Here is a 24,447-nt window from a genome sequence, read left to right as displayed (position 1 = left end):
CCAGGAATAGCAAGTTTTGTCTTCCCAGGTTATGCTCAAGGATGCTGGAAACAGCAGCAGGGCCTAGGGGCGTGGGGGTCTCTTGAAATAGTTTTCTGGTTCTAGGTGAAAATCTCATAGAAAGAATGCCAGAAACTTTACTGATTTCAGATTTCAGGCTCAGTTATATAAATGTTCTACATCATGTTTCAAAACAGCACAGGAATTCCCTTAACCGGTGCAGAGGGGACCCTTCTGTGCACCCAGCTGCCAAAACCCTCTGTGTCATGGACCATCCCAATCTCCAACCACTGGCGCCACAAGGACTGCAAAACTGTGTGTGTGGTGGGGGCAGCAACCAAATGGGCCAAATTTGAGTGATGGTGCAACTCCATGTACCAGGTCACAACACCCCTCACTCGAATTTGGCCTACCCACTCCTCTGTCATGCCAGTGGGGAAGGGTTCTGTTATTGTCAGTCAGCTTCAGACAGGGGCCAAGGTGGGAGGGTTTGGGCCCCGTCTCTACTGTGCCGAGTTCAGGTTCTCAAACATGGAGCCACATGGGTCCCCCCCCCATTTAAAAATGGTGAGCAACGGCCATTTGCCCCCCACCCTCCCAAACCAGTGCCCATGTCACAACCCAAACCCTCCCTGGGACTTCTCTATGCTTTGGGGTCCTGACTGAAAGTCTGGTCCCCTTAGGGAAGGAGGCAGAAAAGGTTAGTTCCTGAGGTAAGTGAGGCCAGGAAGAGGAGAGCAAGAGTAGTGTGTTTGCTACCTACAGGCCCAGTACTTTGTTTTGGGTCTCAGCTGCCTCTGGTTCTGAAGCTCTCCAAACCCTGAAATGTAACAAGTCTTGTGTGGTTTGATGCTGAGTTCAATTTTATTAGCCTTAACTCTGATCATTTGTTCTAGTGTTAGGTATGGCTCCAGAGTGTGCACGTTTGTTGGTGCTTACTCTGGGGTTTGAAAGTCTAAGATTCCATGACGTAGGATACGACATTTCAAGGACCAGGCACATGCCCTCTGCCTCATCAGGCCAGCACTCTTTGACTGATTTGTATCTCCTTTGTCGTGTCAATCCTCTCCTCCTCCGTAAGCCAAATCACACTGTCTCTTGAGCCTATGCTCAATGCCTGAATTACCTTCTCCCCATTATTCTTACAATACGGGACAGATTTCACAAGCGATCCCTGGAAATTCTAAATTAGGCATCATAACGCAGTACATATCAATTAGCAGTTAGATAATATCTTGTGGATTCAACCTACTCTATCACCTGTCTGATAGTGACTGAGTAGTTCTTACTGTCACTACCAGGCCGCAGGATCAAGTTCCCCCAAGAAGGATTCGTCTCTAACATCTCAATCGCTTTTTGCCGTGACACTGCATAGAAGCACCTGCAAAGAAGGGAGGAGAGAAGCAGCGTGAACACACTGAGTTTCACTAGCAGAAGCCGATCGTTCTACAGTGGGCAAGTAGCATGAAGACTAGACCTGCCCTACCAGCCTATTCGTAGAGTATCCTGTACCTTAGGTATCTGGGGCTGCCATTTGCCTTTGTCACTCCAAGAAGTTTCACACATGAAAGGGTCATTCCATAGAGTGATGCCACCATATCAGCCAATCGGCAGAACTCCAGATAGCTACGATTCATCCCTTTCAGCGTGTGACACGGGGCACAGCTCAGAGGGTAGGCTGTGTAACCCACAAGGCTTAATACCTAAAGTAAAGCGAGTAACGTAAACTGACCCATTTTGCTCACCTTATGTGGAATACTTTGAATATCCATCACCAGCAAATATATTACTTAGTACAGTATAATTTTCCTAGAAAGACAAACATATGTGACGGTCTAAGGCATGGTTAAAAAAAATAAAGCTTCCACGAAAGCTGCATATGGCCCATTTGTACTTTCTCAAAACAAAACACATTGAAACAGCAAGGCCTAAAATCTCTGGCGAGTGGAGAGAGACAAGATGAGTGCAGTGGCCTTTCTGAAACGCTGCTACAGTATCAGGAGTGACGGGGCTGAAATGCCAGAATTCTCCAGTGTTGTTAGAGTAATCTAAGTGATTACTCAATTACAGAGATGAGCCTGAACCAAACCCCTATATCCAAATAACCCAAACTCTGTGCACTGAAACCCACAGCTGAATCCAGAGCTAAACTTTGCAAATAATCCCTATCTCTACAATGGGCTAAAACAAAATCTCAGATCCAAACACCCCTGCCTGAATTCTGATGTGTTCAGAATCTGGATCCTGACATGGTGGCTTTGGCCCATCACCGTGGAAGAACCTGCAGTCTATCATGGCTCCTATTGTTTATCAGGGATTTTTTGAAGATAATGAGGTGATAGTTCCCGAAACCAAGAATGCACCCATCAAATACACACATACATACATATAAACATATGCTACAAGGAAACAAGCTAGCAACAGTTGTTCTCAGACCTCTGGCACCCTCTTCTTTTTATGCAATAGGTATTTTCAAGCACTGCTTCAATAAACGAAAAGGGACAAGTGTAGTACAGTGTTCAATGGAAGAACAAATAATACATAAAATTCCATGCTACTCATGACAAAGTCAAACTTAGACCCCCTTAATGTATAATGATTAAGGCTGTGAGTCTCTCACAGAGGTCACAGAAGTCACAGATTCTGGGACCTCCATGACTTCTGCAGTAGCTGGTGCAGCTGGCCCGGGGGCTGCCAACCGCTGCTAGGGCAATCTCAGGCCACCTCACCACGAGCAGCAGCAAGGGTTTGGGAGTGGGAGGGGACTCAGGGGGTGAGGACTCTGGGCGGTGCTTACCTTGGGTAGGGGGGCTCCCCAGAAGCTGTAACATGTCCCTTCCTAGGCAGAGGCGTGGCCAGGCGGCTCTGTGCGCTGCGTCCACCTGCTGGCAATGCTCCCATAGCTCTCATTGGCTGTGGTTCCTGGCCAACGGGAGCTGCGGAGCGGGTGCTCGGGGTTGGGGCAGCACGCAGAGACACCCCTGGCTGTGCCTTTGCCTAGGGGCTGCAGGGACATGCTGGCCACTTCTGGGAGCTGCGCGGAGCTGGGTAGGGAGCCTGCCAGCCCTCCCCGCAGCACCAGCGGGGGTCCCAGGCCACCCCCCCCCAGCACCAGCGGGGGTCCTTGGCCACACCCCCCAGAGCACCTGCAGCGCCCCCGAGCACCCGTGGAGCCCCCAGACCACTCCCTTCCCCAGGGCACCCAAGTTTTAATCAGTTTTAATAGTACAAGTCATGGACTGGTTACGGACTATGAATTTTTGTTTACTCCCAGTGACTTGTCCATGACTTTTATTAAAAATACCTGTGACTAAAATGTAGTCTTAATAATGACTGATATAAATAATTGGTTTTGTTTGTAAGAAAAGCCATACTGGGTCAGACCAAAGATCCATCTAGCCCCGTATCATGTCTTCCGACAGTGGCCAATGCCAGGTGCCCAGAGGGAATGAACAGAACAGGTAATCATCAGGTGATCCATCCTATCACCCATTCCCAGCTTCTGACAAACAGAGGCTAGGGACATCATCCCTGTCCATCCTGCGACTGATGGACTGAACCTCCATGAACTTATCTAGTTCTTTTTTGATCCCTGTTAAAGTTCTGGCCTTCACAACATCCCCCGGCAAGGAGTTCCACAGGTTGACTGTGCGTTGGGTGAAAAAATACTTCCTTTTGTTTGTTTTAAATCCGCTGCCTGTTAATTTCATTTGGTGACCCCTAGTTCTTGTGTTATGAGAAGGAGTAAATAACACTCATTTAATTTCTCCACACCAGTCATGATTTTATAGACCTCTATCATATCCCCCCTTAGTCGTCTCTTTTCTAAGCTGAAAAGTCCCAGTTTTATTAATCTCTCCTCAAATAGCAGCCATTCAATACCCCTAATAAATTTTGTTGCCCTTTTCTGAACCTTTTCCAATTCCAATATATCTTTTTTGAGATGGGGCAACCACATCTGCATGCAGTATTCAAGATGTGGGTGTACCATGAATTTATATAGTGGCAATAGGATATTTTCTGTCTTATTATCTATCCCTTTCTTAATGGTTCCTAACATTCTGTTTGCTTTTTTGACTGCCGCTGCACACTGTGTGGATGTTTTCAGAGAACTATCCACAATGACTCCAAGATCTCTTTCTTGAGTGGTAACAGCTAATTTAGACCCCATCATTTTACATGTCTAGTTGGGATTATGTTTTCAAATGTGCATTACTTTGCATTTATCAACATGGAATTTCATCAGCCATTTTGTTGCCCAGTCACCTAGTTTTGAGAGATCCTTTAATAGCTCTTCGCAGTCTGCCTGGGACTTAACTATCTTGAGTAGTTTTGTATCATCTGACAAATTTGCCACCTCACTGTTCACCCCTTTTTCCAGATCATTTATGAATATGTTGAATAGGTGTGGGCCCAGTATAGACCCCTGTATACTTATATATAAGAAAATTAAAATGCTCTGAAAGAAAAGAGGAAGTTCTGATCAGACTTGTATTGACATAGTTCAGTCTGAACTTACTCTGGCATAGTGTTCACTTTGTTAACGTAGTCTCCCTTGTTTGTCTTCTCCGTGCTCAAAGATGCACTGGGTGACTGTTCCACTGCAGTCCTCCTTTTCTTTTCTTTCTCTAGCACGTCATGCAGCTTAATAAGTTGTCCAGGTAGCAGTGATATACACACTGGAACTGACAACTGAGAATTAACAAAAAATAAAGTTGTAAAAGAAATGGAATGGGGAGAACAATGTGGGTGGGTGTTAACCGTGGTGAACCCCAACACCACCACCACACTCTACTAAAAGACAACTACAAAGCAGAAATCGTTTTTTAATGGCTGGATTTAGTAGATGAGCACTGGCTGGTAAATGGAACTGTCTTGTGTCCAAGACTACCGTTGAATAAAAACTCCAAAGTGATTCTTAGCAAGTGTAGCTAGATGTTTGTAGCAGTGTTGGTGATGGTAATGTAGTATCTAGGCCTGTTTATTAGCCTGAGATAGAATTTTGGGTTTTGTTTGCCCGTTTGACTTTTGATATTCTTATATCCTTACTAACTTGTGAACAAAGGCACTGTGTGTTGCATCTGCCCACAGCCAGCTGGGGTTTACAGCAAAATGAGAAAAGATAAGGAATAGAGTTAAAGTGTTGCTGGGTAGTGTGGGAGTTTAATATATGAGTGTACACTTGAAGGCTGCCCAACTCCTCTCCCAGGCCAAAGTCAAGCAACCAGGCGGGAGGGGTGAGGGAGTTGGGGGGAAGGTATAAGAAACATAAAAGCTAAAGAAATGGTGACCCTGGCTGAAACACAATCTCACTCCCTACCCGTCCCATGGGGTACAAAAGAGGTGGTACTAAAGCCCCCAGACTCAAGACCCTCCAAAATGAAATATGATCATAAATTGTAAGGGGTGGTGCCAGGGGCGAGCACTACAGGTATAATTAACCCCACTAAAAAGGAGAAGGGGGAGAAACAGGCAAGCTCTACTGGTGTAAAGAGCTGGGATATGCTTGCTTGTTAACCCCATTAAACATTGCATTACCTGCGCTTTGGACTCTGGTCTTCTGCTTTCTGTCTGTGTGATAAGAACCAAGAGAGGGCAGGGGAGTCTTAACAAGCAAATGCAGCTGTGGCCTGACTTTCTGAAATGCTGAGCACCCACAACGCCATTGATTTCAATGGGAATTTGTGGATACTTAGCCCTTCTGAAAATCAGTCATATGGAGGGTGTCTACACTGTAATAAAAAACCCAGAGCACTGAGCCTCAGAGCCCAGGTCAATTGACTCATGGTCACAGGACTGGGGCTGTGAGGCTAAAAACTGCAGTGTAGACATTCAGGCTTGGGCTGAAGCCTGGGCTCTGAGACCCTCCCCCCTCATGGGGTTCCTGAGCCCGGACTCCAGCCCAAATGTCTATACTGCTATTTTGAGCCCCGTGAGCTCAAATCAGCTGGCCTGGGACAGCCATAGCCATGCCATGGATATTTTATTGCAGTGTCGATGAACCCTTAATGGCTGGGCTACATATGAAATTTGTACATTTAACTAAAATCAAGTTTTAAATCAATTTAATTAAGGCAATGTAAACTCCCATGTGGACATACTCAAATCAGTTTACAACTGGCTTAAATCACTAACCAATCATTATCCACCAATTTGGTCTTTTAAGCAAAACTGATGTAAGCCAATTGTGAACAGACAGAAATATGTCCACATAGGGGTTTGCACCATTTTAACGGAATTGATTTTAAAATTTATTTTAATTAAACTGATGTAAATTTTGTGTTTAGATGTGGCTTAAGTCTCAGCCTGGGGCTGTGAAGAACAATCCCTGGTAAATTGGCTAGAACAAAGTGGTTTTCAACCTTTTTTTCATTTGCACACTCCTAAATAATTCTGAATGGAGGTAGAGACCCCTTTCGAAATATTAGACATAGTCTGAGGACCCCCAGGGGTCCGTGGACCACAGGTTGAAAACCACTGGGTTGGAAGAGGGAAAGGGAGAAGGCTGTATAGGTCAGGCTGTTGTAGTTAAGACATTTCAAACAGCTTATTTCAGGTCTTTTCTACCAGCCCGATAGTATTTGACAAGGCTTGTGTTCTGATCAAAGCAGAATCACGCTCCAGTGATTTGATGTGAGCACAATGGTAGATTATTTGCAAAGAAGCATCTTGTCCACAGAAAAACTGCAAGTGAAGCAGAAGTTATATTTAATAATGACAATTAAATAAAACTAAATGGAACAGCCCAGACTTTGTCACAGAGTGAAGAAACTTCAAATTAAGCCAAAAGAAACCACCCTTCTTGTAGCCTTTCTGAAGGTTCTTCTTACGAGAGACAGGTATTGCGGCTGTTTCAATTTTAAACTCTGAAGAGAACAGCACAAGAGATAATGCATGGGTTGTCCTGGACCCTGGGGAGAAACCGCAGTCTGCCAACAGGGGTAAATCCCTTTTTGTGCAATATTGAACTATTGCATTTAAAAAAAATCTAGTATTTTACAAAAGGTGCATATGGCAAACACTGCAACTGCTCAAAATTGTAAAAAACAAACGCAAGCCCACAATCCTGCAAACACATAGGCACATGCTTAATGTTATGGTAGCCTGAAACAGGGTGGTCCTCCCCGTAAGGACCTGCAGGCCTGGGGCCAGCCAGGTCTGTTCAGTCAGCCCACCTGTGCCATAATTAGCTGCATCTTAGCGAGAGAGGGCCGGACTAATGGAATCAGGTGACAGCCTGTTAAGCACCCATGCGTCATACTAGGTCTGAGAAGGCTCACTTTGCAGTAGGAACTACAGAAATTGACAGTCTCCTGAAGAAGGGCCTGAAGAGGTGAAGAGATTTTGAGAAAAGAGTCTGGTCTCTATTCCAAAGCCAGAGAGCGACTTAGAAGAGGCTGGGAACTGAGCCTGGAGGGTGGGCTGAAGAGGAGCCTAACTCTTGTAGGATTTTCCTTACCCTGGAAGGGGGTCTGAATTAGATGCAGTATAGCTGTAGGGCAAAGTTGTGGACAAAAACAGGCCGTTGTAGGGCCCAAGAAGCATCTACGGGGTGCTAGATGCAAAGACTCCTGCAATGCCATGCCCTGATGCTAGGGGTCGTGCGGTGAATGAAACACCCATAACCCTGTAAGTAATGTTAAAAGTTAAGCTTGTGCCTAAAGTGTTGGCAGGATCAGTGCCTTAGGGAGCCTAGCTTTACCTCACAGCAGGCTCCCAGTTCCACAGCTGTCGGGGGTCCATTTCCAAGGCAAGCATATGGACTGAGGCCTGGGATCTCTCTCTAACCCAGTACAACAGCATGGGTGTATCTAAGGAAGGTAGACTGAGGTCTTTGCTGTTAAGAAGGCCCCTGCGTATGGCATAACCGGTTACGCTGGCTCAGTTTGAATCATGTGACTAGTGAGATGGCAAGACTCTGCACCAGTAGGAGCCAGTCTGTCACATACAGCACATTTGACCAACTCTGTCCCTTATGGATGAGTAATCTTTTGGCACACAGCTGTGAGTAACTGAATAACCTTTGAACAAAGGAAATTCTGTTAAATGGATGAACTTTTACTGATAGCCAGGAAAGAAGCAGCTGTGATGCAATACTGGCATAGAGAACTCTGTGACCAATGTATGCTGGGCTAATATATATAAAAACCAAAGCCTTCTTCAGCTAATGCAAGGTGTTATAGGATACTTAACATAAGTGAACAGGATTATAGAATTCAGGCCAAGTAATTGCTAGAAATGTGTGTCATTTATTTATATATAAACACATGCAGTGTTCTAATTTCTAATTGTGTGCTTAATCCATATTAATATGTTGATATGATTAATTATATCTATGAATTATTCATACCACATTAATATTAAGCACACTATCAATGTAACTTTGTGTATAATATACAAAATCACACACACTTGTAGTGATTATTGTCCAGAATTCTATAATCCTGATCATTTATGTTAAGTATCCTATAATACCTTGTGTTAGCTGAAGTAGGCTTTGGCTTAAGTAGAGGGGTGTTGTACCATGGTACAAGCCTAGGAGGTGCCTTTATGACCTTGGTACTGGTAATGCATTTCTTCAGAACAAAGAGATAAGAGGTACACCTGGTACCATTAAAAACAAGGTGGAAAGATGACTGGCTAAATCTAGCCTCAGCTGAGGCATGTGGTACCTTTTTACTTGTGAAGAGGTAGGAGAGCCTTGGGGTATAACTTTGGAAGCACACCTCCTGTGTAAGGTGAACTTAATACAGCATGAGATCATAGAATATCAGGGTTGGAAGGGACCTCAGGAGGTCATCTTCAGGAGATGGCTTCCTGAAAACTGGTATTGTATTGAGCTGTTTTTCCCCTGTGCTATACTATTGACTTTTCTGCAATAAACAAGGCTGATATTGGTTATTTGGTCTCTTGAGTATATTTCATACAAACCAACATGTGATCAAGCAATTGAAGACACAATTTACCATCTGCTGAGAACCAGCACTAAAGAGCTTCCCTACCTGTGTGACCGTGAAGATAAAACCTTTCCATTCCTCCCCACTGTCATAGTCCTCGACCTGAGAGAATAAAAAGTAGAAACCTAAGAGTGACTCCAAAACCAAGTATTTCCTGGTCTCTGCTGTGTGTGTCCCTCTCACAATCCCCTCTGAGTCTGCATTTTTAAGTTGACTTAAAAAGGAAACCAGCTGGAACTTGTCAGGTTTCCTCACTGTCACCTCTTACCTACCGCCTTTTTGTGCTGAGTGTTCAATCTGTACTCTGACTAGGATGACCATATTTCCCAAAGGGAAAACGGGACACCACGCAGCACTGGCCCAAGCCCTGCCTGCCCCCCTGGACAGGGCTTAAAGGGACTGTCCAGGCCAAAACGGGACATATGGTCACCTAACTCTGACCTCCTCTGGCAGCTCCCCTTCTGATTTAATGCACAGGATGCCATAGTGACTACCTACCTTGAGACTGAAGACAGGTACAATCCCTCTGTATGACACCCTCAAACCCCTTCTCACATAATGTGGAGGGGGTGATAGGCTATGGAAAACTGATTCCCTTTGCCCAATACTTAGCAGGGGTGGAAGGTGAGAGCAGGCGCTCTAGAGAGAGGCAAAGGGACCAGTACCTCATCACTACACATCTGCCTCTCAGTGTGTATGGGGCAGGGCACAGTAGGGGATGTAGACCCCCATGTAACTATTTTGGAGGGGGGAAGAGAGTAGAATTCCCCCTCATGTACTCCGTGCCCCACATTCATCTTCACCACTCCCTCTTGCTTTTTTATCCCATCTTTCCCATTCTTTCTCTCCTCGTCCCATACCTCCTCACCCTCACTGTATGTGAGAGAGAAGGGAAGTGGAAGTGAGCACTGCACCAGAGGCAGACCTGGGTTCCCTAACTGGTCCTGCCACCAACTTGGTGTGTGACCTTGAGCAAGTCACTTCTTAGCTCTGCGCCTCTGTTTCATCTCACATCCTGTCTGTCTTGCCTAGCTAGACTGTAAGCTCTTCAGGGCAGGGAGGTTCTCTCTGATTAAGTATGTACAGTGCCTAGCACAATGGGGTGCCACTCTTGCTTGGAGTGCTATGGAATGCATATAAGTGAAAGAGATGACATGGGAGGAAGAGAAGGTAGAGACAGGCAGAAGTTGAGCCCTGACACAGAAGAAGCGGGGGGAGGAGAAGGAGGAGCCCCCTTGCTTCAGCAGGGAGCAACAGTGACTGCATGCGCAAAGGAAGCCCTGAAACTGCCTCCCAGGGCTGGAAAGAGGGAAGTGCCATGGTCCCAGAAGATGGAGAAGCCCTGGAGACCCCTCCCCAGGCCAGGAGTGGCAGTGTTCTCTCCCAGAGGTTCCATTGTGTGTGCATTTGTTATTTAAACAAACTAGAATGATTCCAAAATGCCCCTTCCCACCCCCAAAAGGCAGTGGGTATCATGCACCAGGCTTTGAAAAATAACAGCCCTGCCACTGCTTTTTGCTATGTTATGGGGATCAAGAACAGCTTGGGTCAAACATGGCAAATGTGCATAAGTCATGCCTTTCTGGCTTCACTCACCTTCAGCTCCACTTCCTCATTTCTCAGCATCAGGATGAACTGTGCACCGCACTTTTCATCTGAATAAACATTCACTACTGATGTCAAATTCGTCAGCTCTAGTTTCTCTAAATACTGAGAAAGGAAAGAAAGATGGGCATGCATTAGAGCACATCTAAACAAGTCAGCTGTTCCCAGCAGACGCTAACTGAAACAAGAAAACACCAGGGTTTTCTTAAATTTCAAATTGGTGCCATTAACATACATGGCAATACACAGTCCTTTATTTCTTCTTTGAGAAGCTGTTTTCAGCCACAATATACATTTTTGGGCAAACTTCTCACCACTCTTCAGTGTGGGAATGGAGCACGGATCCCAGAATTCAACAACATTCCCAGACCGATTACAAATTGTGCTAGATTCAGCCCTGGGTTACACTGATGTGTCCCATGTGGAGATACATAGTTATTTTACTGATTCACCCTGGCAGCCAAATATGGTGGGTCCCATTAGCTGCAACAGAGGAGCTTAAAAAGTTAAGTCTCTCTGAGGCAAGAGGTAACTAGATGGTGGGACGGAGGTTGTCCTGCATGGAGAAGCTCTAGGAAGAGCCCACTCAGCAGAGAGGGCAGAGTAAAATATATGGGGCCCTATCATGCCAATAAACATACAACGTGAGTAAATGTTATTTATTGGCAGGATAGGGCCCTCTCATGGAGTGGCTTGCCCCTTTAAGGGAAGTCAGGGTCCACTGTACCCATGACAGGTATCTTTAAGGAGAATGAGCCCAGCTCACCTGTAAGCAGTCAACTCCTTAGGTGGCTGGTTGGTGGCTAATGAGCACCTGCCTCTGATTAAAAGGCAACCAGATGTCATTTATGGGAGACTACTGCTAAGAAGAGGAGTTCCCAGGGAAAGGAAATAGCTCCTCACAGGCTGAGCTCCCTACAGCCATGTGCTGTCGGGAGAAGAGTTGCAGTTAGCAGGAAAGCCATGGCTCCAGGGAAAAAATCAAGGTTGAGAGTTAGCAAAGGGCTTGGCTGTGGGATTGATAAATTCAGAAGTCGTCTGTCTCCTGGCTGAGAAGCCTGGGTGTAGTTCAGTCATGCATTCCCACTAGTAAATCAGACCCTTGGTTATGGGGATGCTGTGTGACATGCTAAAGCCACTCAGGGAAATCAAGGAAGGGTGCACCTCCACTCCTGGACCTGGCAGCAAGGGGTGCATATGGATGGCACATACTGTTGATAGGCTCATAAACTTTAGTTTGAGCTCCCCCCATCTGTGCTCTCCCTTCCCAGGCTGCCCCTTCTCCAGGGGGCGTCTGTTGTGGACATCTGACTGCTCTGAGGCCACTTCACTGTGGCTACTTTATACTGACATGGAGTGGTAAAACTCTTCTCTCTACCCTAAGGTTCCCCCAAGCATGCCACTGGCAAGAACATTAGAGCTACAATTGAAAAACAAATAACCAATGTTAGAAAGCTGGGAAATGCAGCTTTAAAGTGACACTTCTTACACAAAACACCCACACAACTTTTTAGCTTCGAGCCCTGTAGACTAACAACAGGAGTTACAGTACTTCACTAAATGTTCCCTCTGGACGTTCTCTTGTTATGGTTGGTTTCAGAGTAACAGCCGTGTTAGTCTGTATTCGCAAAAAGAAAAGGAGTACTTGTGGCACCTTAGAGACTAACCAATTTATTTGAGCATAAGCTTTCGTAAGCTACAGCTCACTTCATCGAATGCATACTGTGGAAAGTACAGAAGATCTTTTTATACACACAAACCATGAAGAGTGGGGTGGGGGGAGAGAAAACCTTTTGTAGTTGTAAACACCCATTTTTTCATGGTTTGTGTGTACAAAAAGATCTTCTGTACTTTCCACAGTACGCATCCGATGAAGTGAGCTGTAGCTCATGAAAGCTTGTGCTCAGATAAATTGGTTAGTCTCTAAGGTGCCACAAGTACTCCTTTTCTTCTTGTTATGGTTGACTTTTGGGTGAGTAGGAGGTGTCTGTGACTATGCATGGATCTGTTGGAGAAAAAAATAAGGGAGAAAACATCTTTCTCCCATCACAAGTCCATCTCAGTATATACATCCTGTGATGGGGAACATTTTGGGGATGTTACTTGAGTTCTGTGGAAATGTACAGTAAAAGTATGTTAATTCTTTAGGGTAATTACCTGGGAATTGCTCATGTGAGCATCTTGCTCAGTTACCTTCTGATTTGAATTGAACAGCACTTACAGCTCCATTCATTGAACAGAGTTGTTGCTAATATAACTGAAGTAGTTTCACTGAGCAAAGGCGCCGACTTCCACTGGTGCCGGTAGGTGCTCGCCCCCCATCTGCCCCCAGCCCCGCCATGACTCCACCCCTGCCTCGCCCCCTCCCACCCATGCCCTGCCCCCATTCCAACCCCTTCCCCAAATCTCCGCCCCGGCTCCGCCTCTTCCCCAAATGTGCCGCATTCCCGCTCCTCCCCCCTCCCTTCTGGAGCTTGTTACGCCGCAAAACAGCTGTTTTGCAGCAGCATGCGCTGGGAGGTAGGGGGAGAGGCGGGGATGCGGCGCGCTCAGGGGAGGAGGTGGAGGTGAGGTGGGGCAGGGAGGGGAGTTTGGCTGCCGGTGGGAGCAGAGCACCCACTAATTTTTCCCTGCAGGTGCTCCACCCCTGAGCACCCACGGAGTCAGCTCCTATGTCACTGAGCAATATGAATTGGCGTTTTTGGTTTAAGAATCATGTTATAAACCATGCTATAAAGACTGCCTAAAGCAACAGAGCTGATATGTTCTTCATTTGCACAAGTGTAACCAAGAATAAACCCAGTGAAGTCAATGGACCCACAACAGGGTATATCGTACGTGAGAGAAGAACTGGATTCCTTATCTATAAAATGGTATCAGAAAAATATCCCTGCCACACTGCTCTGAGAAGCTATACATAAACAACATGTGGTTGTTGCGAGCAGAGTTTCAACCACAGTTCAAACGAGACAGACTATGTCCACGTGGGATATGAAAGAACTTTTGCTTTGTATTGGCCCTCATTTCTGAGGTGCAGATTTTTGGCTAGAAAGGCAGAAGCTCTGTGCTGGAGCAGTTTATTGGACAGACAGGTTTAAGTACCCATATGCAAGATGCAGAGGATGTGCATATTATAACTATACCGCACCTTTCACCCTGACTGGTCTCCAAACAATTAAAAAAGTGTATACACACATACAGCAGCTGCTTCTGAGGTAAAACATGAGGGAGGGAAAGTCTTAGTCAAGGACTGAGCAACCTCCCTGCTCTCATAAGTGCCATGTGCAACATGTTCGTGAATGACCCTGTATAGTAAATGGGCAGGAGTTAATGGGTGATCAGGATATTTTGAACTAAGGTTTGTAAAGCACATTGAAGATCTAAAGAGCTGCATATGTGCCAAGCAAAAGGCTAAAATCATTGAGTTAATATCAAAATGTTGTGTTGCTTGCAGAGTGCTCCCCACTAGCCATTGGTTCTCATCTCAAAAGTGAATATACAGAATAGCCTGAATGACTAAGAATCTTCCTTTTGTTAGGAGTAGACACACACTATTTTTATTATTTGTATCACTTTCTACACTGTAACTCAGGCTCTCTGTTACAGTGCTTGATACATGTTCCATGGGCTTCAAAGATGCGAGAACAGGGATGGGAGAGACACTTGCAGTAAATGAGTATATACTCACTTGGTGAAAATGGCTACTAAAAATAATCATATATACATACACACAAGCATGTTGTGCTACTCACGGTTGGGGTTTTCTTATCACTATAAAAGAAAAGTGTAGTCCCTCTGAGTTCTGTCCAGTACTGTTCAAAATCCTGTTGGAAAAGGGCAAGAGTCAGTTTACCTGGAAAATCTTTTTAGCCCCCAAAGAAAAGTGAATGAAATATGGATAAGAAAAGTACCATAACCCAAGTGGGTTTATTTCAGTGCTTTATAGTTTGGTAAAGGTCAAAGACCTTCTGTTTTATAACTTCCAGCAAATGAAACAATTTGTAAGATTATTTCATTCCAGGTCAGGAGTTCCGATATATAGACTTGGGGGCTGATTCATTACTTTGCTACTCCAGTTTATGCCAGTGTAACTCTATTGGCTTCACTGGAGTTATTTAAGTTTAAAACTAGAGTAGCATTGTAGTGATCCACATTCAATATCTTGGTTATGGTAACTGACCAAGTATTGGTATCAGTATGGATTATCAATAGCACGGACAATATCTCAGTACTGATGACCAAGTAGTTTATATTTTTTGACATTTTTGCCCCTCATTTAAAACGTGAACTCCAGCCTGGGGGAGAGAACTGTTTAATAGCTTTTATTTTTCATATTGCTGTCCCTAAGTTGCATAAAAAGCAGACTCCGTACTGAAAACAGATGAAAAGGAGGGCTGGAATTTGTATTAATTCAGACTATAATGACTGTGAACTAGGGAAACGGGATTTGGATCATCTAGGGCAAACAGCAAACTAGACAAAATGCAGACTTTCTTCTCACCCCTGTCATCAGTCAGTTTGTTTTAATTATTTAAAGTAGTTAGGGATCAGGACAAAACCAGTCACTTATTGTTCATCAGAGATACTTTCTTTGTACACCTCTTTATTTATTCCACAATTTCTACTATAAAACTGGAATCCTTACATCTTCCTCTGTTGACTGGGAGTGTATGATTACTACTTTTTCCCTCAAATCCATCAGCTAATTTCTGTTAAAGCTTTAGGTAGTGAATATCTGCCTAGACACCTTCTGAACACACGCATGGGCCAAGATTAAAAAAAAAAAAGTGTGTGTAAAGTTAGGCAGGCTATTAAGTCCATTTCTAGATGTGACGGGTTACCCCCCACTCCGGAGTGCCACCTGATGTCCTGGGGTACCACTGAGCCCGCCTGTTCCACCAGCCGAGCTACCTTACCCTGTCCTGCTAAGCCAGGCCCTCAAGCCTCCTCTAGCGCACACACAGGTAGGGACACACCCAGCTGCAGAAAGACACAGACACTGAAATCAGTACTGCATGGGAAAGCTTTCAGCTAAGGAATTGCCCAGCACTCAAGTGCATGCCCACTCTGGAGAGTAGACCCCAAATTGTATTGTCTTGCACAGAGAACTGTACAGTGTAAGCTAACTGAAATTTGCCTTCTCCCTCAATACGGAGAGAGATATGCACAGCTTTTTGCACCCACCCCCCCTTCCTGTGTTGTGAATTACACAAACTGGGTTTAAAACAAAAACGAGTTCATTACATACAAGAGATATATTTTTAAGTGATTATAAGGGATAGCCAACAGATCAAAGCAGATTACCTTAGTAAATAACCCCCCTCCCCCCCACCGCAAACTGAGTTTAACACACTAGCTAGGTAGGATATAAATTAGCAAATTCTCACCCTGAGTGATAAACAGGCCGGCAGATTCTTAAGGCACAAGTTGCTTTGGCTTTCTCAGGTTTTCATACACAGGCTAAAGATCCTTTTAGCCTGGGACCATCACTTCCCGCAGTTCAGTCCTTGCCCCTCAGGTGTTGGAGAGTGAGAACCCCTTTGATGTCATTGTCCCCCTTTTTATATCTTCTTCTCACTCTCTGGAAAGCTCTTTTGCTGTGACCTAGGTCAAACAGTTCCCATTGTGTAGTGATACCTCTGAGATGTTTCTATTGTACACAGTTCCTGGGGTAATCCTTGTGCTTGTGTGCATTTCCTCAATAAGCCATTCACATTGTTTGGCCTTTTTACTGTGGTACCTGGCAGGCTGCTTGTGGGTGTTTTCAACCTCACAACATGTTTCAGTAACACATAGCCAAACTTTATAACTTCACATACAACAATAGCACATGCAATCCAATGAGAAATTAATGTCTAGCAGAACGAGCCTTTCAGAATACCTCAGAAGACATACTTTGTACAAAACTCATCCTAATTACATGACAGTGGTGAATATTGGGGTGTCACACTAGGTACCTAACTAAGTGGGGTCTGATTTTTTTTTCAAAAGTGCTGATCACCCAGAAGCAATCATGTGGAATCCCCATCATTAGAGGTTTTTAAAAACAGGTTGGATAAACACTTGTCAGGGACGATCTAGGTTTACTTGGTCCTGCCACAGCACAAGGGGCTGGACTTGATCTACACATCCTGCCATTGTTCCTCTGAACAATCTAGTCCCACAAAGATTAATATTAACTGTACTGGTTTGTTTGTTCACCAATATCTCCCTCTAATGTAAAGCTAGATTGTTACACTCACAGTGACACTTTATCTACTTCCCCTTTCAATGATGATAGACTATCGATCTGCAACCAGCTATTGCCTTATTGTTGTAAATCTTCCCTGTAATGAACGTGCTAGTTAGTGATGGGAAAGGCTGTAAGAGAATCGCAATTAAACACTCTGCTCTCTTGTCTGAGGATGCATGAGAAGCATATATTGTGGGCAAAGCCTTTCATTTTGGGATTTTATTTGTTTAAAATTGCCCAAGTATTTATCAGTGTTCATTACAAAAATTAAAAAATAAGTGAAAATCAGTGCATAAAATTAACGTAATAGTTTTCTGGGTAAATACGAGAATGGTTAATACTGAGAGGCAGGAGGACAGAAAAAAGCAACAAAGAGAAAAGGAAGAGTATTGAATGTAAAAGCAGCTTCAGGCCGTGGTGTATTTCATGAACTCTACATTAATAGTATGTAAACATGTACCCATGCATGTACCATGTATCTCTTCCACTACCTTGCCTTACTTTAACAGACAACCTTACATTTACACTGAGACTAATTTATTATTAACCTAAACACATCCACCTGTTTGTCACATACTTGAGTGCTCCAAAATTCAGGTGAAAATCAGTAAAACCTTTTGTAAAACCTGGGGATTTTTTGGTAAAAGTTGGTTTAAAAAGAAAAACAAAAAAGAAGGGCCTTACTTATGGACTAGTAAATGAAGATAGCAAAACTGTAAAATGTACTTTTGAAAAAGTACTCTTTTGGCAAAAAAGTGAGCGTTTCTCACACAAGGGTAAAAACTGCATGTCTGCTAGGCCTGACAAACTAAGGCATGCAGGATATTTCCCCCCAAACCTCTACCTGGTGACCTCTCCCCCATAGACTTCAGTCTCATAATAATTCTTTTCAGTTCTTCAGAACCGCTTGTGGACTAGGGTGGTTCTCCCTCAGCATCCTTGTAAGCCCTGAACTGTCTAGAATGGGGTTATGCTCTCTGGACTGACGGCCTTCTTCCAGCTTCAGCCCCAAAAGAACTAACGAAGGCTGCTAGGCCCCATCCTTGGTTAGTAATTTTGGCCAAGAACAGAGATGTGCAGGACGACAGGCGAATCACCTTTTGTTGTCATGAACGAGTGATACTTTGCTTTACTGAAAATGCACTAGCTGACTGGAGGAATTCCTGCTATCTGCTTACTGGGAAAAGCTGGTAAAGACGTTGCTCTGCATGGCTATATAGGGTGCAAGGCACCCTCTCATGCTCCTCCTGTATGGCAGGGAAGCAGCATCCCAGGGACTGATTCCATCCCTCCCCCAATGCTGGCTGATAAACTGAGGGATGTACACTGCACCAAGCATGATACACGGTATGTTCCTCTCCAGCCCCATTGCAAAGCAGACCCAGATTGTGAATCTTGATCTGCTTCTCAAAGCATGAAAGGCAGCCCAACCTGGTGCTGCCTCATACAATGACCTTGTGGCAAAGCTACAATTTAGACCAATGAAATTGGCAACATTTCACGAGAAGAATATTTACTTTTGAAAATGAGTACTCAGGTGACCTGATCCTCTCATACAGCTATAGTTGTCAGGCTCCCCACTTTGGATAACGTGTAAAAGAAGAGGGATCTGATTCTCCACATGCCACTGTAGCTCCACTGAAGTCAGTGAATTCCCCCCCCCCCCCACATACCCAGAATGAGCTGACACAAGGGCTATACACCAATTTAGTCTCTCATAACCCCCTGTTTTGAAGACTTAAGAAGTGCATAGTCTTTATACAGACACTCTGCATAGGCATGAATTTCACCCTAATAAGAATGAGCAAAACCAGTCACTCTGCAAGCTCTATGCATTCAGGAATGTCTTTGGGTCACGGGTAAACAAACTCAACACTGCCTATAAATAAGGTGCACAGACTTGGTCACCTTTATTCCAACTAAAATTAATAGAATTGTGAACCCGTGCTGCCTTCTCAGCATAGCACCTACTCTGTAACAGGCTGTCCAGAACTGCCATTTCAATTGCATGTAATGCTACTTTTCCCTTTTCCGATTTGTTGTGTGGTAATGCTGTGGCCCGAGTAAGAATGGCCACGTTCTACTCAAGGCGTTATTGCATTTCAGAGGTGGGTGAAGTGATTCCTGTTTGTAAAATGCTTGGGGATTAAGAGCAGAGGCATTATATAAATGCACATTTATTACTAATAAAGCTATTGGGGGGAAAGTGTTACTAGATATGGCTATTTCCATCATGCTAGATAAAATAAAGAAATGTTTTAGAATAAGTCTGATTGCTGCTAGCTATTTGAATAGCAAGAGCAGTAGTTTATTTGTGGTTTCTTGGTGTTTCAGTTTACTGTGCTACCTATTACTATGGATGTGAATCACTCTGCTATTTTTGTCTTTCAGCTGAGTCCATCCTTAGTAGCATGTAACTCCTGTGTGCTCTCTGGCTTCATCTACACTGCAGTTTCCTCCATGTTATGAAACTTTTCTTGAACGAATTTTTAATTTAAATAATTCTGGTGGCTGGTGCCTCAATTTTTAAATAGATATTTTAAAAAAAATTATCTTTAAAAAGTAGCTTTGGCAAAATTATGTTCTGTTCATGCCAGCTAGCATACCAGTGTCAACAGAAGTCATTCTTTAGACATGGATATAAACTGTAGGCAGATGGGGGATCCTTATTTCTCTAACTGATTTTCATGGCTCTGCCAATTATGACATCAACATTGGCATTTATCTGGAGCTGAAAGAAAGAAGAGCAGGGAGAGACAGGCAAGGTTGCCTTTAAGGACCCGATTCTGCAAAAAGAACTGTGCAAGTTGACTTTCTGGTTGTGCAGAGCCCTATAGAAATCAATGGGGAATCCACATGGGCACAGAGATCTGCTCATGCGGTTCTCTTTATCACATTCAAATAGACTTTGAAGGGCAAGTAATGAATGTGCAGTATCTAATTTGTTTATTATAAATAGGCCCTGACCGAGAACCATAGATCCAAGCCACATACTGTCTTTAGGGAAATCTGACTCCAGATCCAACTACAAACTTCACAGCTTGGTTCCGGCTCGACTTTTTATTCATAGCAGATACACATTTGAGCTGATCCCTCAAACACAGAGCTCCTGGCGCTCTGCTTGATCGTAAAAGATTGCATGTTGAAGTTTGGAAGAGCGATGTCCTGTCGTGGTCTTCCTAGCAATGTTTTCCCCTCCTCAGTCGGTTACATTGCGTACTGTGCCAGTGGGTCATCTTCTTCTGTGCCTACAGCTGGCTGTCTTTCAGTATGTGAAGTTTTGGAGGCTATTTCAGGATGAAAGGTCCTACATAAATGTTATATTATTTTATAGTATGCTCCATATACAAGCATACATTGTTAATGATGGTCATATCTCAGATTGAAGTTTTTATTTTTCTAATCACTGGTCCAAGATGAGAGCTTCAGTCATGTATTGGTCCTGAAACGCCAAGATTTTCAAAAATGAGAGTCTAAAAGTTAGGCTCCTAAACTCATATTTAGGCCTAACTAAGTGACCTGATTTTCAGAGGAGCTGAGCAATGCCATCTCCCCTGGACTGCAACAGCTGACACCATTTATAATATTTCTAGCCATGATGGTTTCTGAGGTATTGCACCTTAAATGTAATGCTGATCCCTTAGTGTAACCGTGGGGTTTTTGCATTAGTCTAGGACCATCTGTAATAACCTCAGTACACATTTGGTTAGTGGCTTAGTTTATTTTTATTTTATCCCTTTCACTGCCACACATATTAGGTTTCACATACTATCAGCAATCCCCACTATGTTTATCAGCAACGCATACCCCTAGGGGAGCTTGGGGAGACCTGCTAGAGTTTTAAACCCTGCTGAAACAACATTCTAGGGAAAGGTTTCAGAGTGGTAGCCGTGTTAGTCTGTATCAGCAAAAAGAATGAGGAGTTCTTGTGGCACCTTAGAGACTAACAAATTTATTTGGGCATAAGCTTTCATGGGATAAAACCCATTTCATCAGATGCATGCAGTGGAAAGTACAGTAGGAAGATATATATATATACAGAGAACATGGAAAAAATGGGTGTTGCCATACCAACTCTAATGAGACTAATCAATTAAGGTGGGCTATTATCAGCAGGAGGAAAAAAAACATTTGTAGTGATAATTAGGATGGCCCATTTCAAACAGTTGACAAGAAGGTGTGAGTAACAGTAGGGGAAAAGTTTCAGAGTAGCAGCCGTGTTAGTCTGTATCCGTAAAAATAAGAGGAGTACTTGTGGCACGTTAGAGACTAACCAATTTATCAGAGCATAAGCTTTCGTGAGCTACAGCTCACTTCATCAGATGCATGGGGGCAATTAGATGGAGTGTAATGGGTAATTAGATGGAGTGTAAACCTCTGCAAAAGCCAAACTTTTGGTAATATCTATTGTTATACCCCTGCTCCTGGACACTTTTGACCTAACCTTGATAGCAGTCCCTCCCATTATTAAAATTTCGTAAGGAAATGCAGTTCTGTAACAGACCACTCCCATTCCTGAAATTAATAGTTTCAGTACAATCTTCCATGGCCTTTTCTGATGCCCAAGAAAATCCTATTGCAGTGCTGAAAAATTATCAGTTACATGTATGATTCACAGATACTAAGGTCAGAAGAGACCATTATGATCATCTAGTCCGACCTCCTGCACAACGCAGGCCACAGAATCTCACCCACCCACTCCTGCGAAAAACCTCTCAGTGATCTTGGTGTTGTGCAGTGAACTGCCAGTATGTGAGCTAGTAACTCTGGAGAGAGAGTGGCTTTTAAAAGATTCCACATATGGGAGAAATTGAAAAATATCTGCTGTTTATTTCTGGACTGTTACGCAGCATAATGAAACTTCAACCAATCTTCCATGTTGGAATACATCATTAATAGTGATGTTCAAAAATATCACTGTTCTGAACTTCCTCTTGCTATATTATAGTTAAAAAAAAAAAAGGGTAGTAGTTACTTTTCTCTTTGTGAATAGTCTAACCACCCCACTCTACTAAAAAAAAAATAATGGGGAAATACAAGTTTACCTTCAAACTTAATTTTGAAAAAATTCATATTTGCGCAGTGATCGAGCACAGAAAATATTAAATCTTTTATAGCCATGACTGGGTCGGGGAAAGGATTATAACGGAAACTGTTTTGCCGTCTTAACTATAATGATCACTATCATCAGGAGCTAAAATAGAGAAATCTATACTAAAAAGCAATCAGCATGTTCAAGGACCTGGTCTGTAAATACTTACTAATAATGTTCACACATGCATACAAGATCAGGACATAAATTATTATCCTGCCTCATAAAAATTCCACTGGACTGTGTTTCCAAAGTAGTCCATAAATAAAAGTTAAATGATTTCAGCATTATATATTTTTAATTATTGTAAGTCATCACCATGCTCATTTTAAATGCTCCATGACTGAGAATTTCAGGCTTAAGACTAGTATGGGATATTTCAGAACAAGATAAACAAATCAAACTTTGCTCTTGTGGCTTAAAGTGTAACCTAAATGTCTCATCATTATTGCAGCTCTGAAATCAGTCTCAATCAACTTTCCTGTAGATTATAAAAAAAAATATGATGGGGTACTGAATAATTATTATGGTGTGTAATGCAGTTCTTTTGATTATATACATTTATAGAATAAAACTGAAATGGAGTAAGAGTTCATTGGAAAACCCAAAATAAACTACTTCAGAAATCAACATCTTTCTCCATCTTTGCTTGTTATAATATTGTCTACAGAAAAGGAAATGCATGTCTATAAATATGGAGACTTTTATGGTACATTTTATATTTCTATTATTTTGTTAAAGAGTCTATTTAGTTGAATATATATATATATAAATAAGAATCTGAAAGCAAAAAAAAAATAGTAGTTTCAAGTATGGGAAATACTACTCTCTGATGCAACAGCAGAAAGTGCCAAGAGATACGCAGGTTTTGTTTACGCACAAACTTGACTGAAATAACTAAATCTGTTTTAATTCATGCCTTTAGTTATTTCAGTGCAAATCTGTGTGTGGATACTTACTTCAGAATAAGAGTTTCTTATTTTGATTTTGCTTACATTGGTAAAAAATTGACTTCAACTAAATTGTAATGGGACACTTTCATTCTGAAATAAGTGTGCACAGGACTTTCACTAAAATAACTAAAGGTGTGAATTAAAACAGATTTAATTATTTCAGTGCGAGCTAGGGTGCAGACCAGCCCTAAGGAACAGGTCTCAACACCTGTAATGAGTTACAACACATTTCTCAGAAAAAGTTTAATTGAATGTAGCTGCCCGGATTGTGCACCTTACCTGGTTCCGTGCCCGTCTGACAGATAGAAACCCTTCAAAGTACAGGGGCAGAGCAGTAATCCTCTGTCTCGCCTGGAAGATTCGTCGTGGGGCTGGTACAGGGATTTTCTCAGGCTCAGCCATCCTGCTCCCTCCCTATCCGCTGAATCTTGGCTGTGTTCTTTTCCTCTGTGTATTCTTGTCTGCTTATCTTTAGCCTCTGGCAAAGGAAAGGTCGCCCCGGTTTGAGAGAACAAGTTGACGGTACAAAGAGGAAGTCTTGGTGGTTATTTTAAAATAAACAACACACCGCACAGACCCCTTTCTCACTGTATAATCCGAAGAGGAACAAGATTAAATGGATTAAAGGAAACTTTCCTAGCATGCTATTTGTATGTTTCCATCCTGCAGACCAAGGTTCACAATCACAAATGATAATTATGCCATTTCTTACCGGGATTATCATTATTGGATTTAGTCGGAGATCTGTCAGAGAAACCTCCCTCTCACAGTTCACAGACTCTGGAATCTTTACAGGTGACCTGCAAAGAAAGAGAGATTGTGCCCGTTTGCTTCTGAAATGTTTGTTTTGGCTTTTTAAAATTCCACTTGGCTTTTTACATTAAGAATGTCTGACGATTGCTTTTGCTGGAGATCTGGTGGAATTCTGACATAAGAGTGATTGAGAGAAGAAGGTATTTTTAGTGAAAACTGCTGTTTTTGTTGTTGATACATGTGTAACTCAGATTTCTGATAAAGACTTGGGGGGGGGGAAACTTTCTTTGTGAAAAATCCATCATCCCCAAAAGTTCAGATAAGGTGTGGGAGAGATCCCTTTCCCAGGGTGAAATTCTGGCCCTACTGAAGTCAATGGCAAAACTCTTGTTGACTTCAACAGGGCCAGGATTTATCTTCAGGTTTGCGTCCCTTCCAGAAATCCTCAAGAAAGAACAGGGACAGCAAGACATTGTGATATTTCTATAGGTAACAAACAAACAAAAAGTATTTGAAAGCGTGCTCTAGAAAAAGGGAACACATTTTCCCCCATTATTCTTGTGGGTTACCTTCAAGGCTCCTTTTCTGCTTCCCTGCAACCTTCACGCAGAGCCAATAGGGCTTTAATATATGTGACCTGCTTGCGAGGCAACTTTTAGACTGTGCAATTGCTAGGCAAGGATAACAGAAAATCTGGTACTTCCCAGAACTATGTGAAAGTAAAATATCGATTTTTACTCCGCAAGTAATGACTTCTTGGAAAAATCCATATTATTAACTTTTTCTAAGAATTTATTAGATGGCAAATTTTTTCCAATTGTGCTACTTTTGGCATATTTTTGTAGTAAAATGGCA

At 43.0% G+C, this 24,447-nt stretch overlaps 1 protein-coding gene across 1 annotated transcript in view; it reads right to left on the bottom strand.

The window, feature by feature from the left end:
• STAP1 (signal transducing adaptor family member 1) overlaps window positions 1-24,447 on the bottom strand; it is a 32,353-nt gene that overhangs the window by 5,174 nt on the left and 2,732 nt on the right. The window contains exons 2-8 of the mRNA XM_074950336.1: window positions 23,552-23,639; window positions 23,119-23,317; window positions 14,315-14,386; window positions 10,554-10,667; window positions 9,003-9,059; window positions 4,520-4,692; window positions 1,253-1,381 (exon numbers count right to left, since the gene is read on the bottom strand). Coding sequence (XP_074806437.1) covers window positions 1,253-1,381; window positions 4,520-4,692; window positions 9,003-9,059; window positions 10,554-10,667; window positions 14,315-14,386; window positions 23,119-23,241 — 668 coding nt within the window. The 5' untranslated portion in view covers window positions 23,242-23,317; window positions 23,552-23,639. The remainder of the gene's footprint in view (window positions 1-1,252; window positions 1,382-4,519; window positions 4,693-9,002; window positions 9,060-10,553; window positions 10,668-14,314; window positions 14,387-23,118; window positions 23,318-23,551; window positions 23,640-24,447) is intronic.

This window comes from Natator depressus, chromosome 4 (genome assembly GCF_965152275.1).
Source record: "Natator depressus isolate rNatDep1 chromosome 4, rNatDep2.hap1, whole genome shotgun sequence".
Taxonomy (NCBI): domain Eukaryota; kingdom Metazoa; phylum Chordata; order Testudines; family Cheloniidae; genus Natator; species Natator depressus.
Note: the sequence above shows the minus strand (reverse complement) of the source record. Positions and strands in the feature narration are given on the sequence as shown.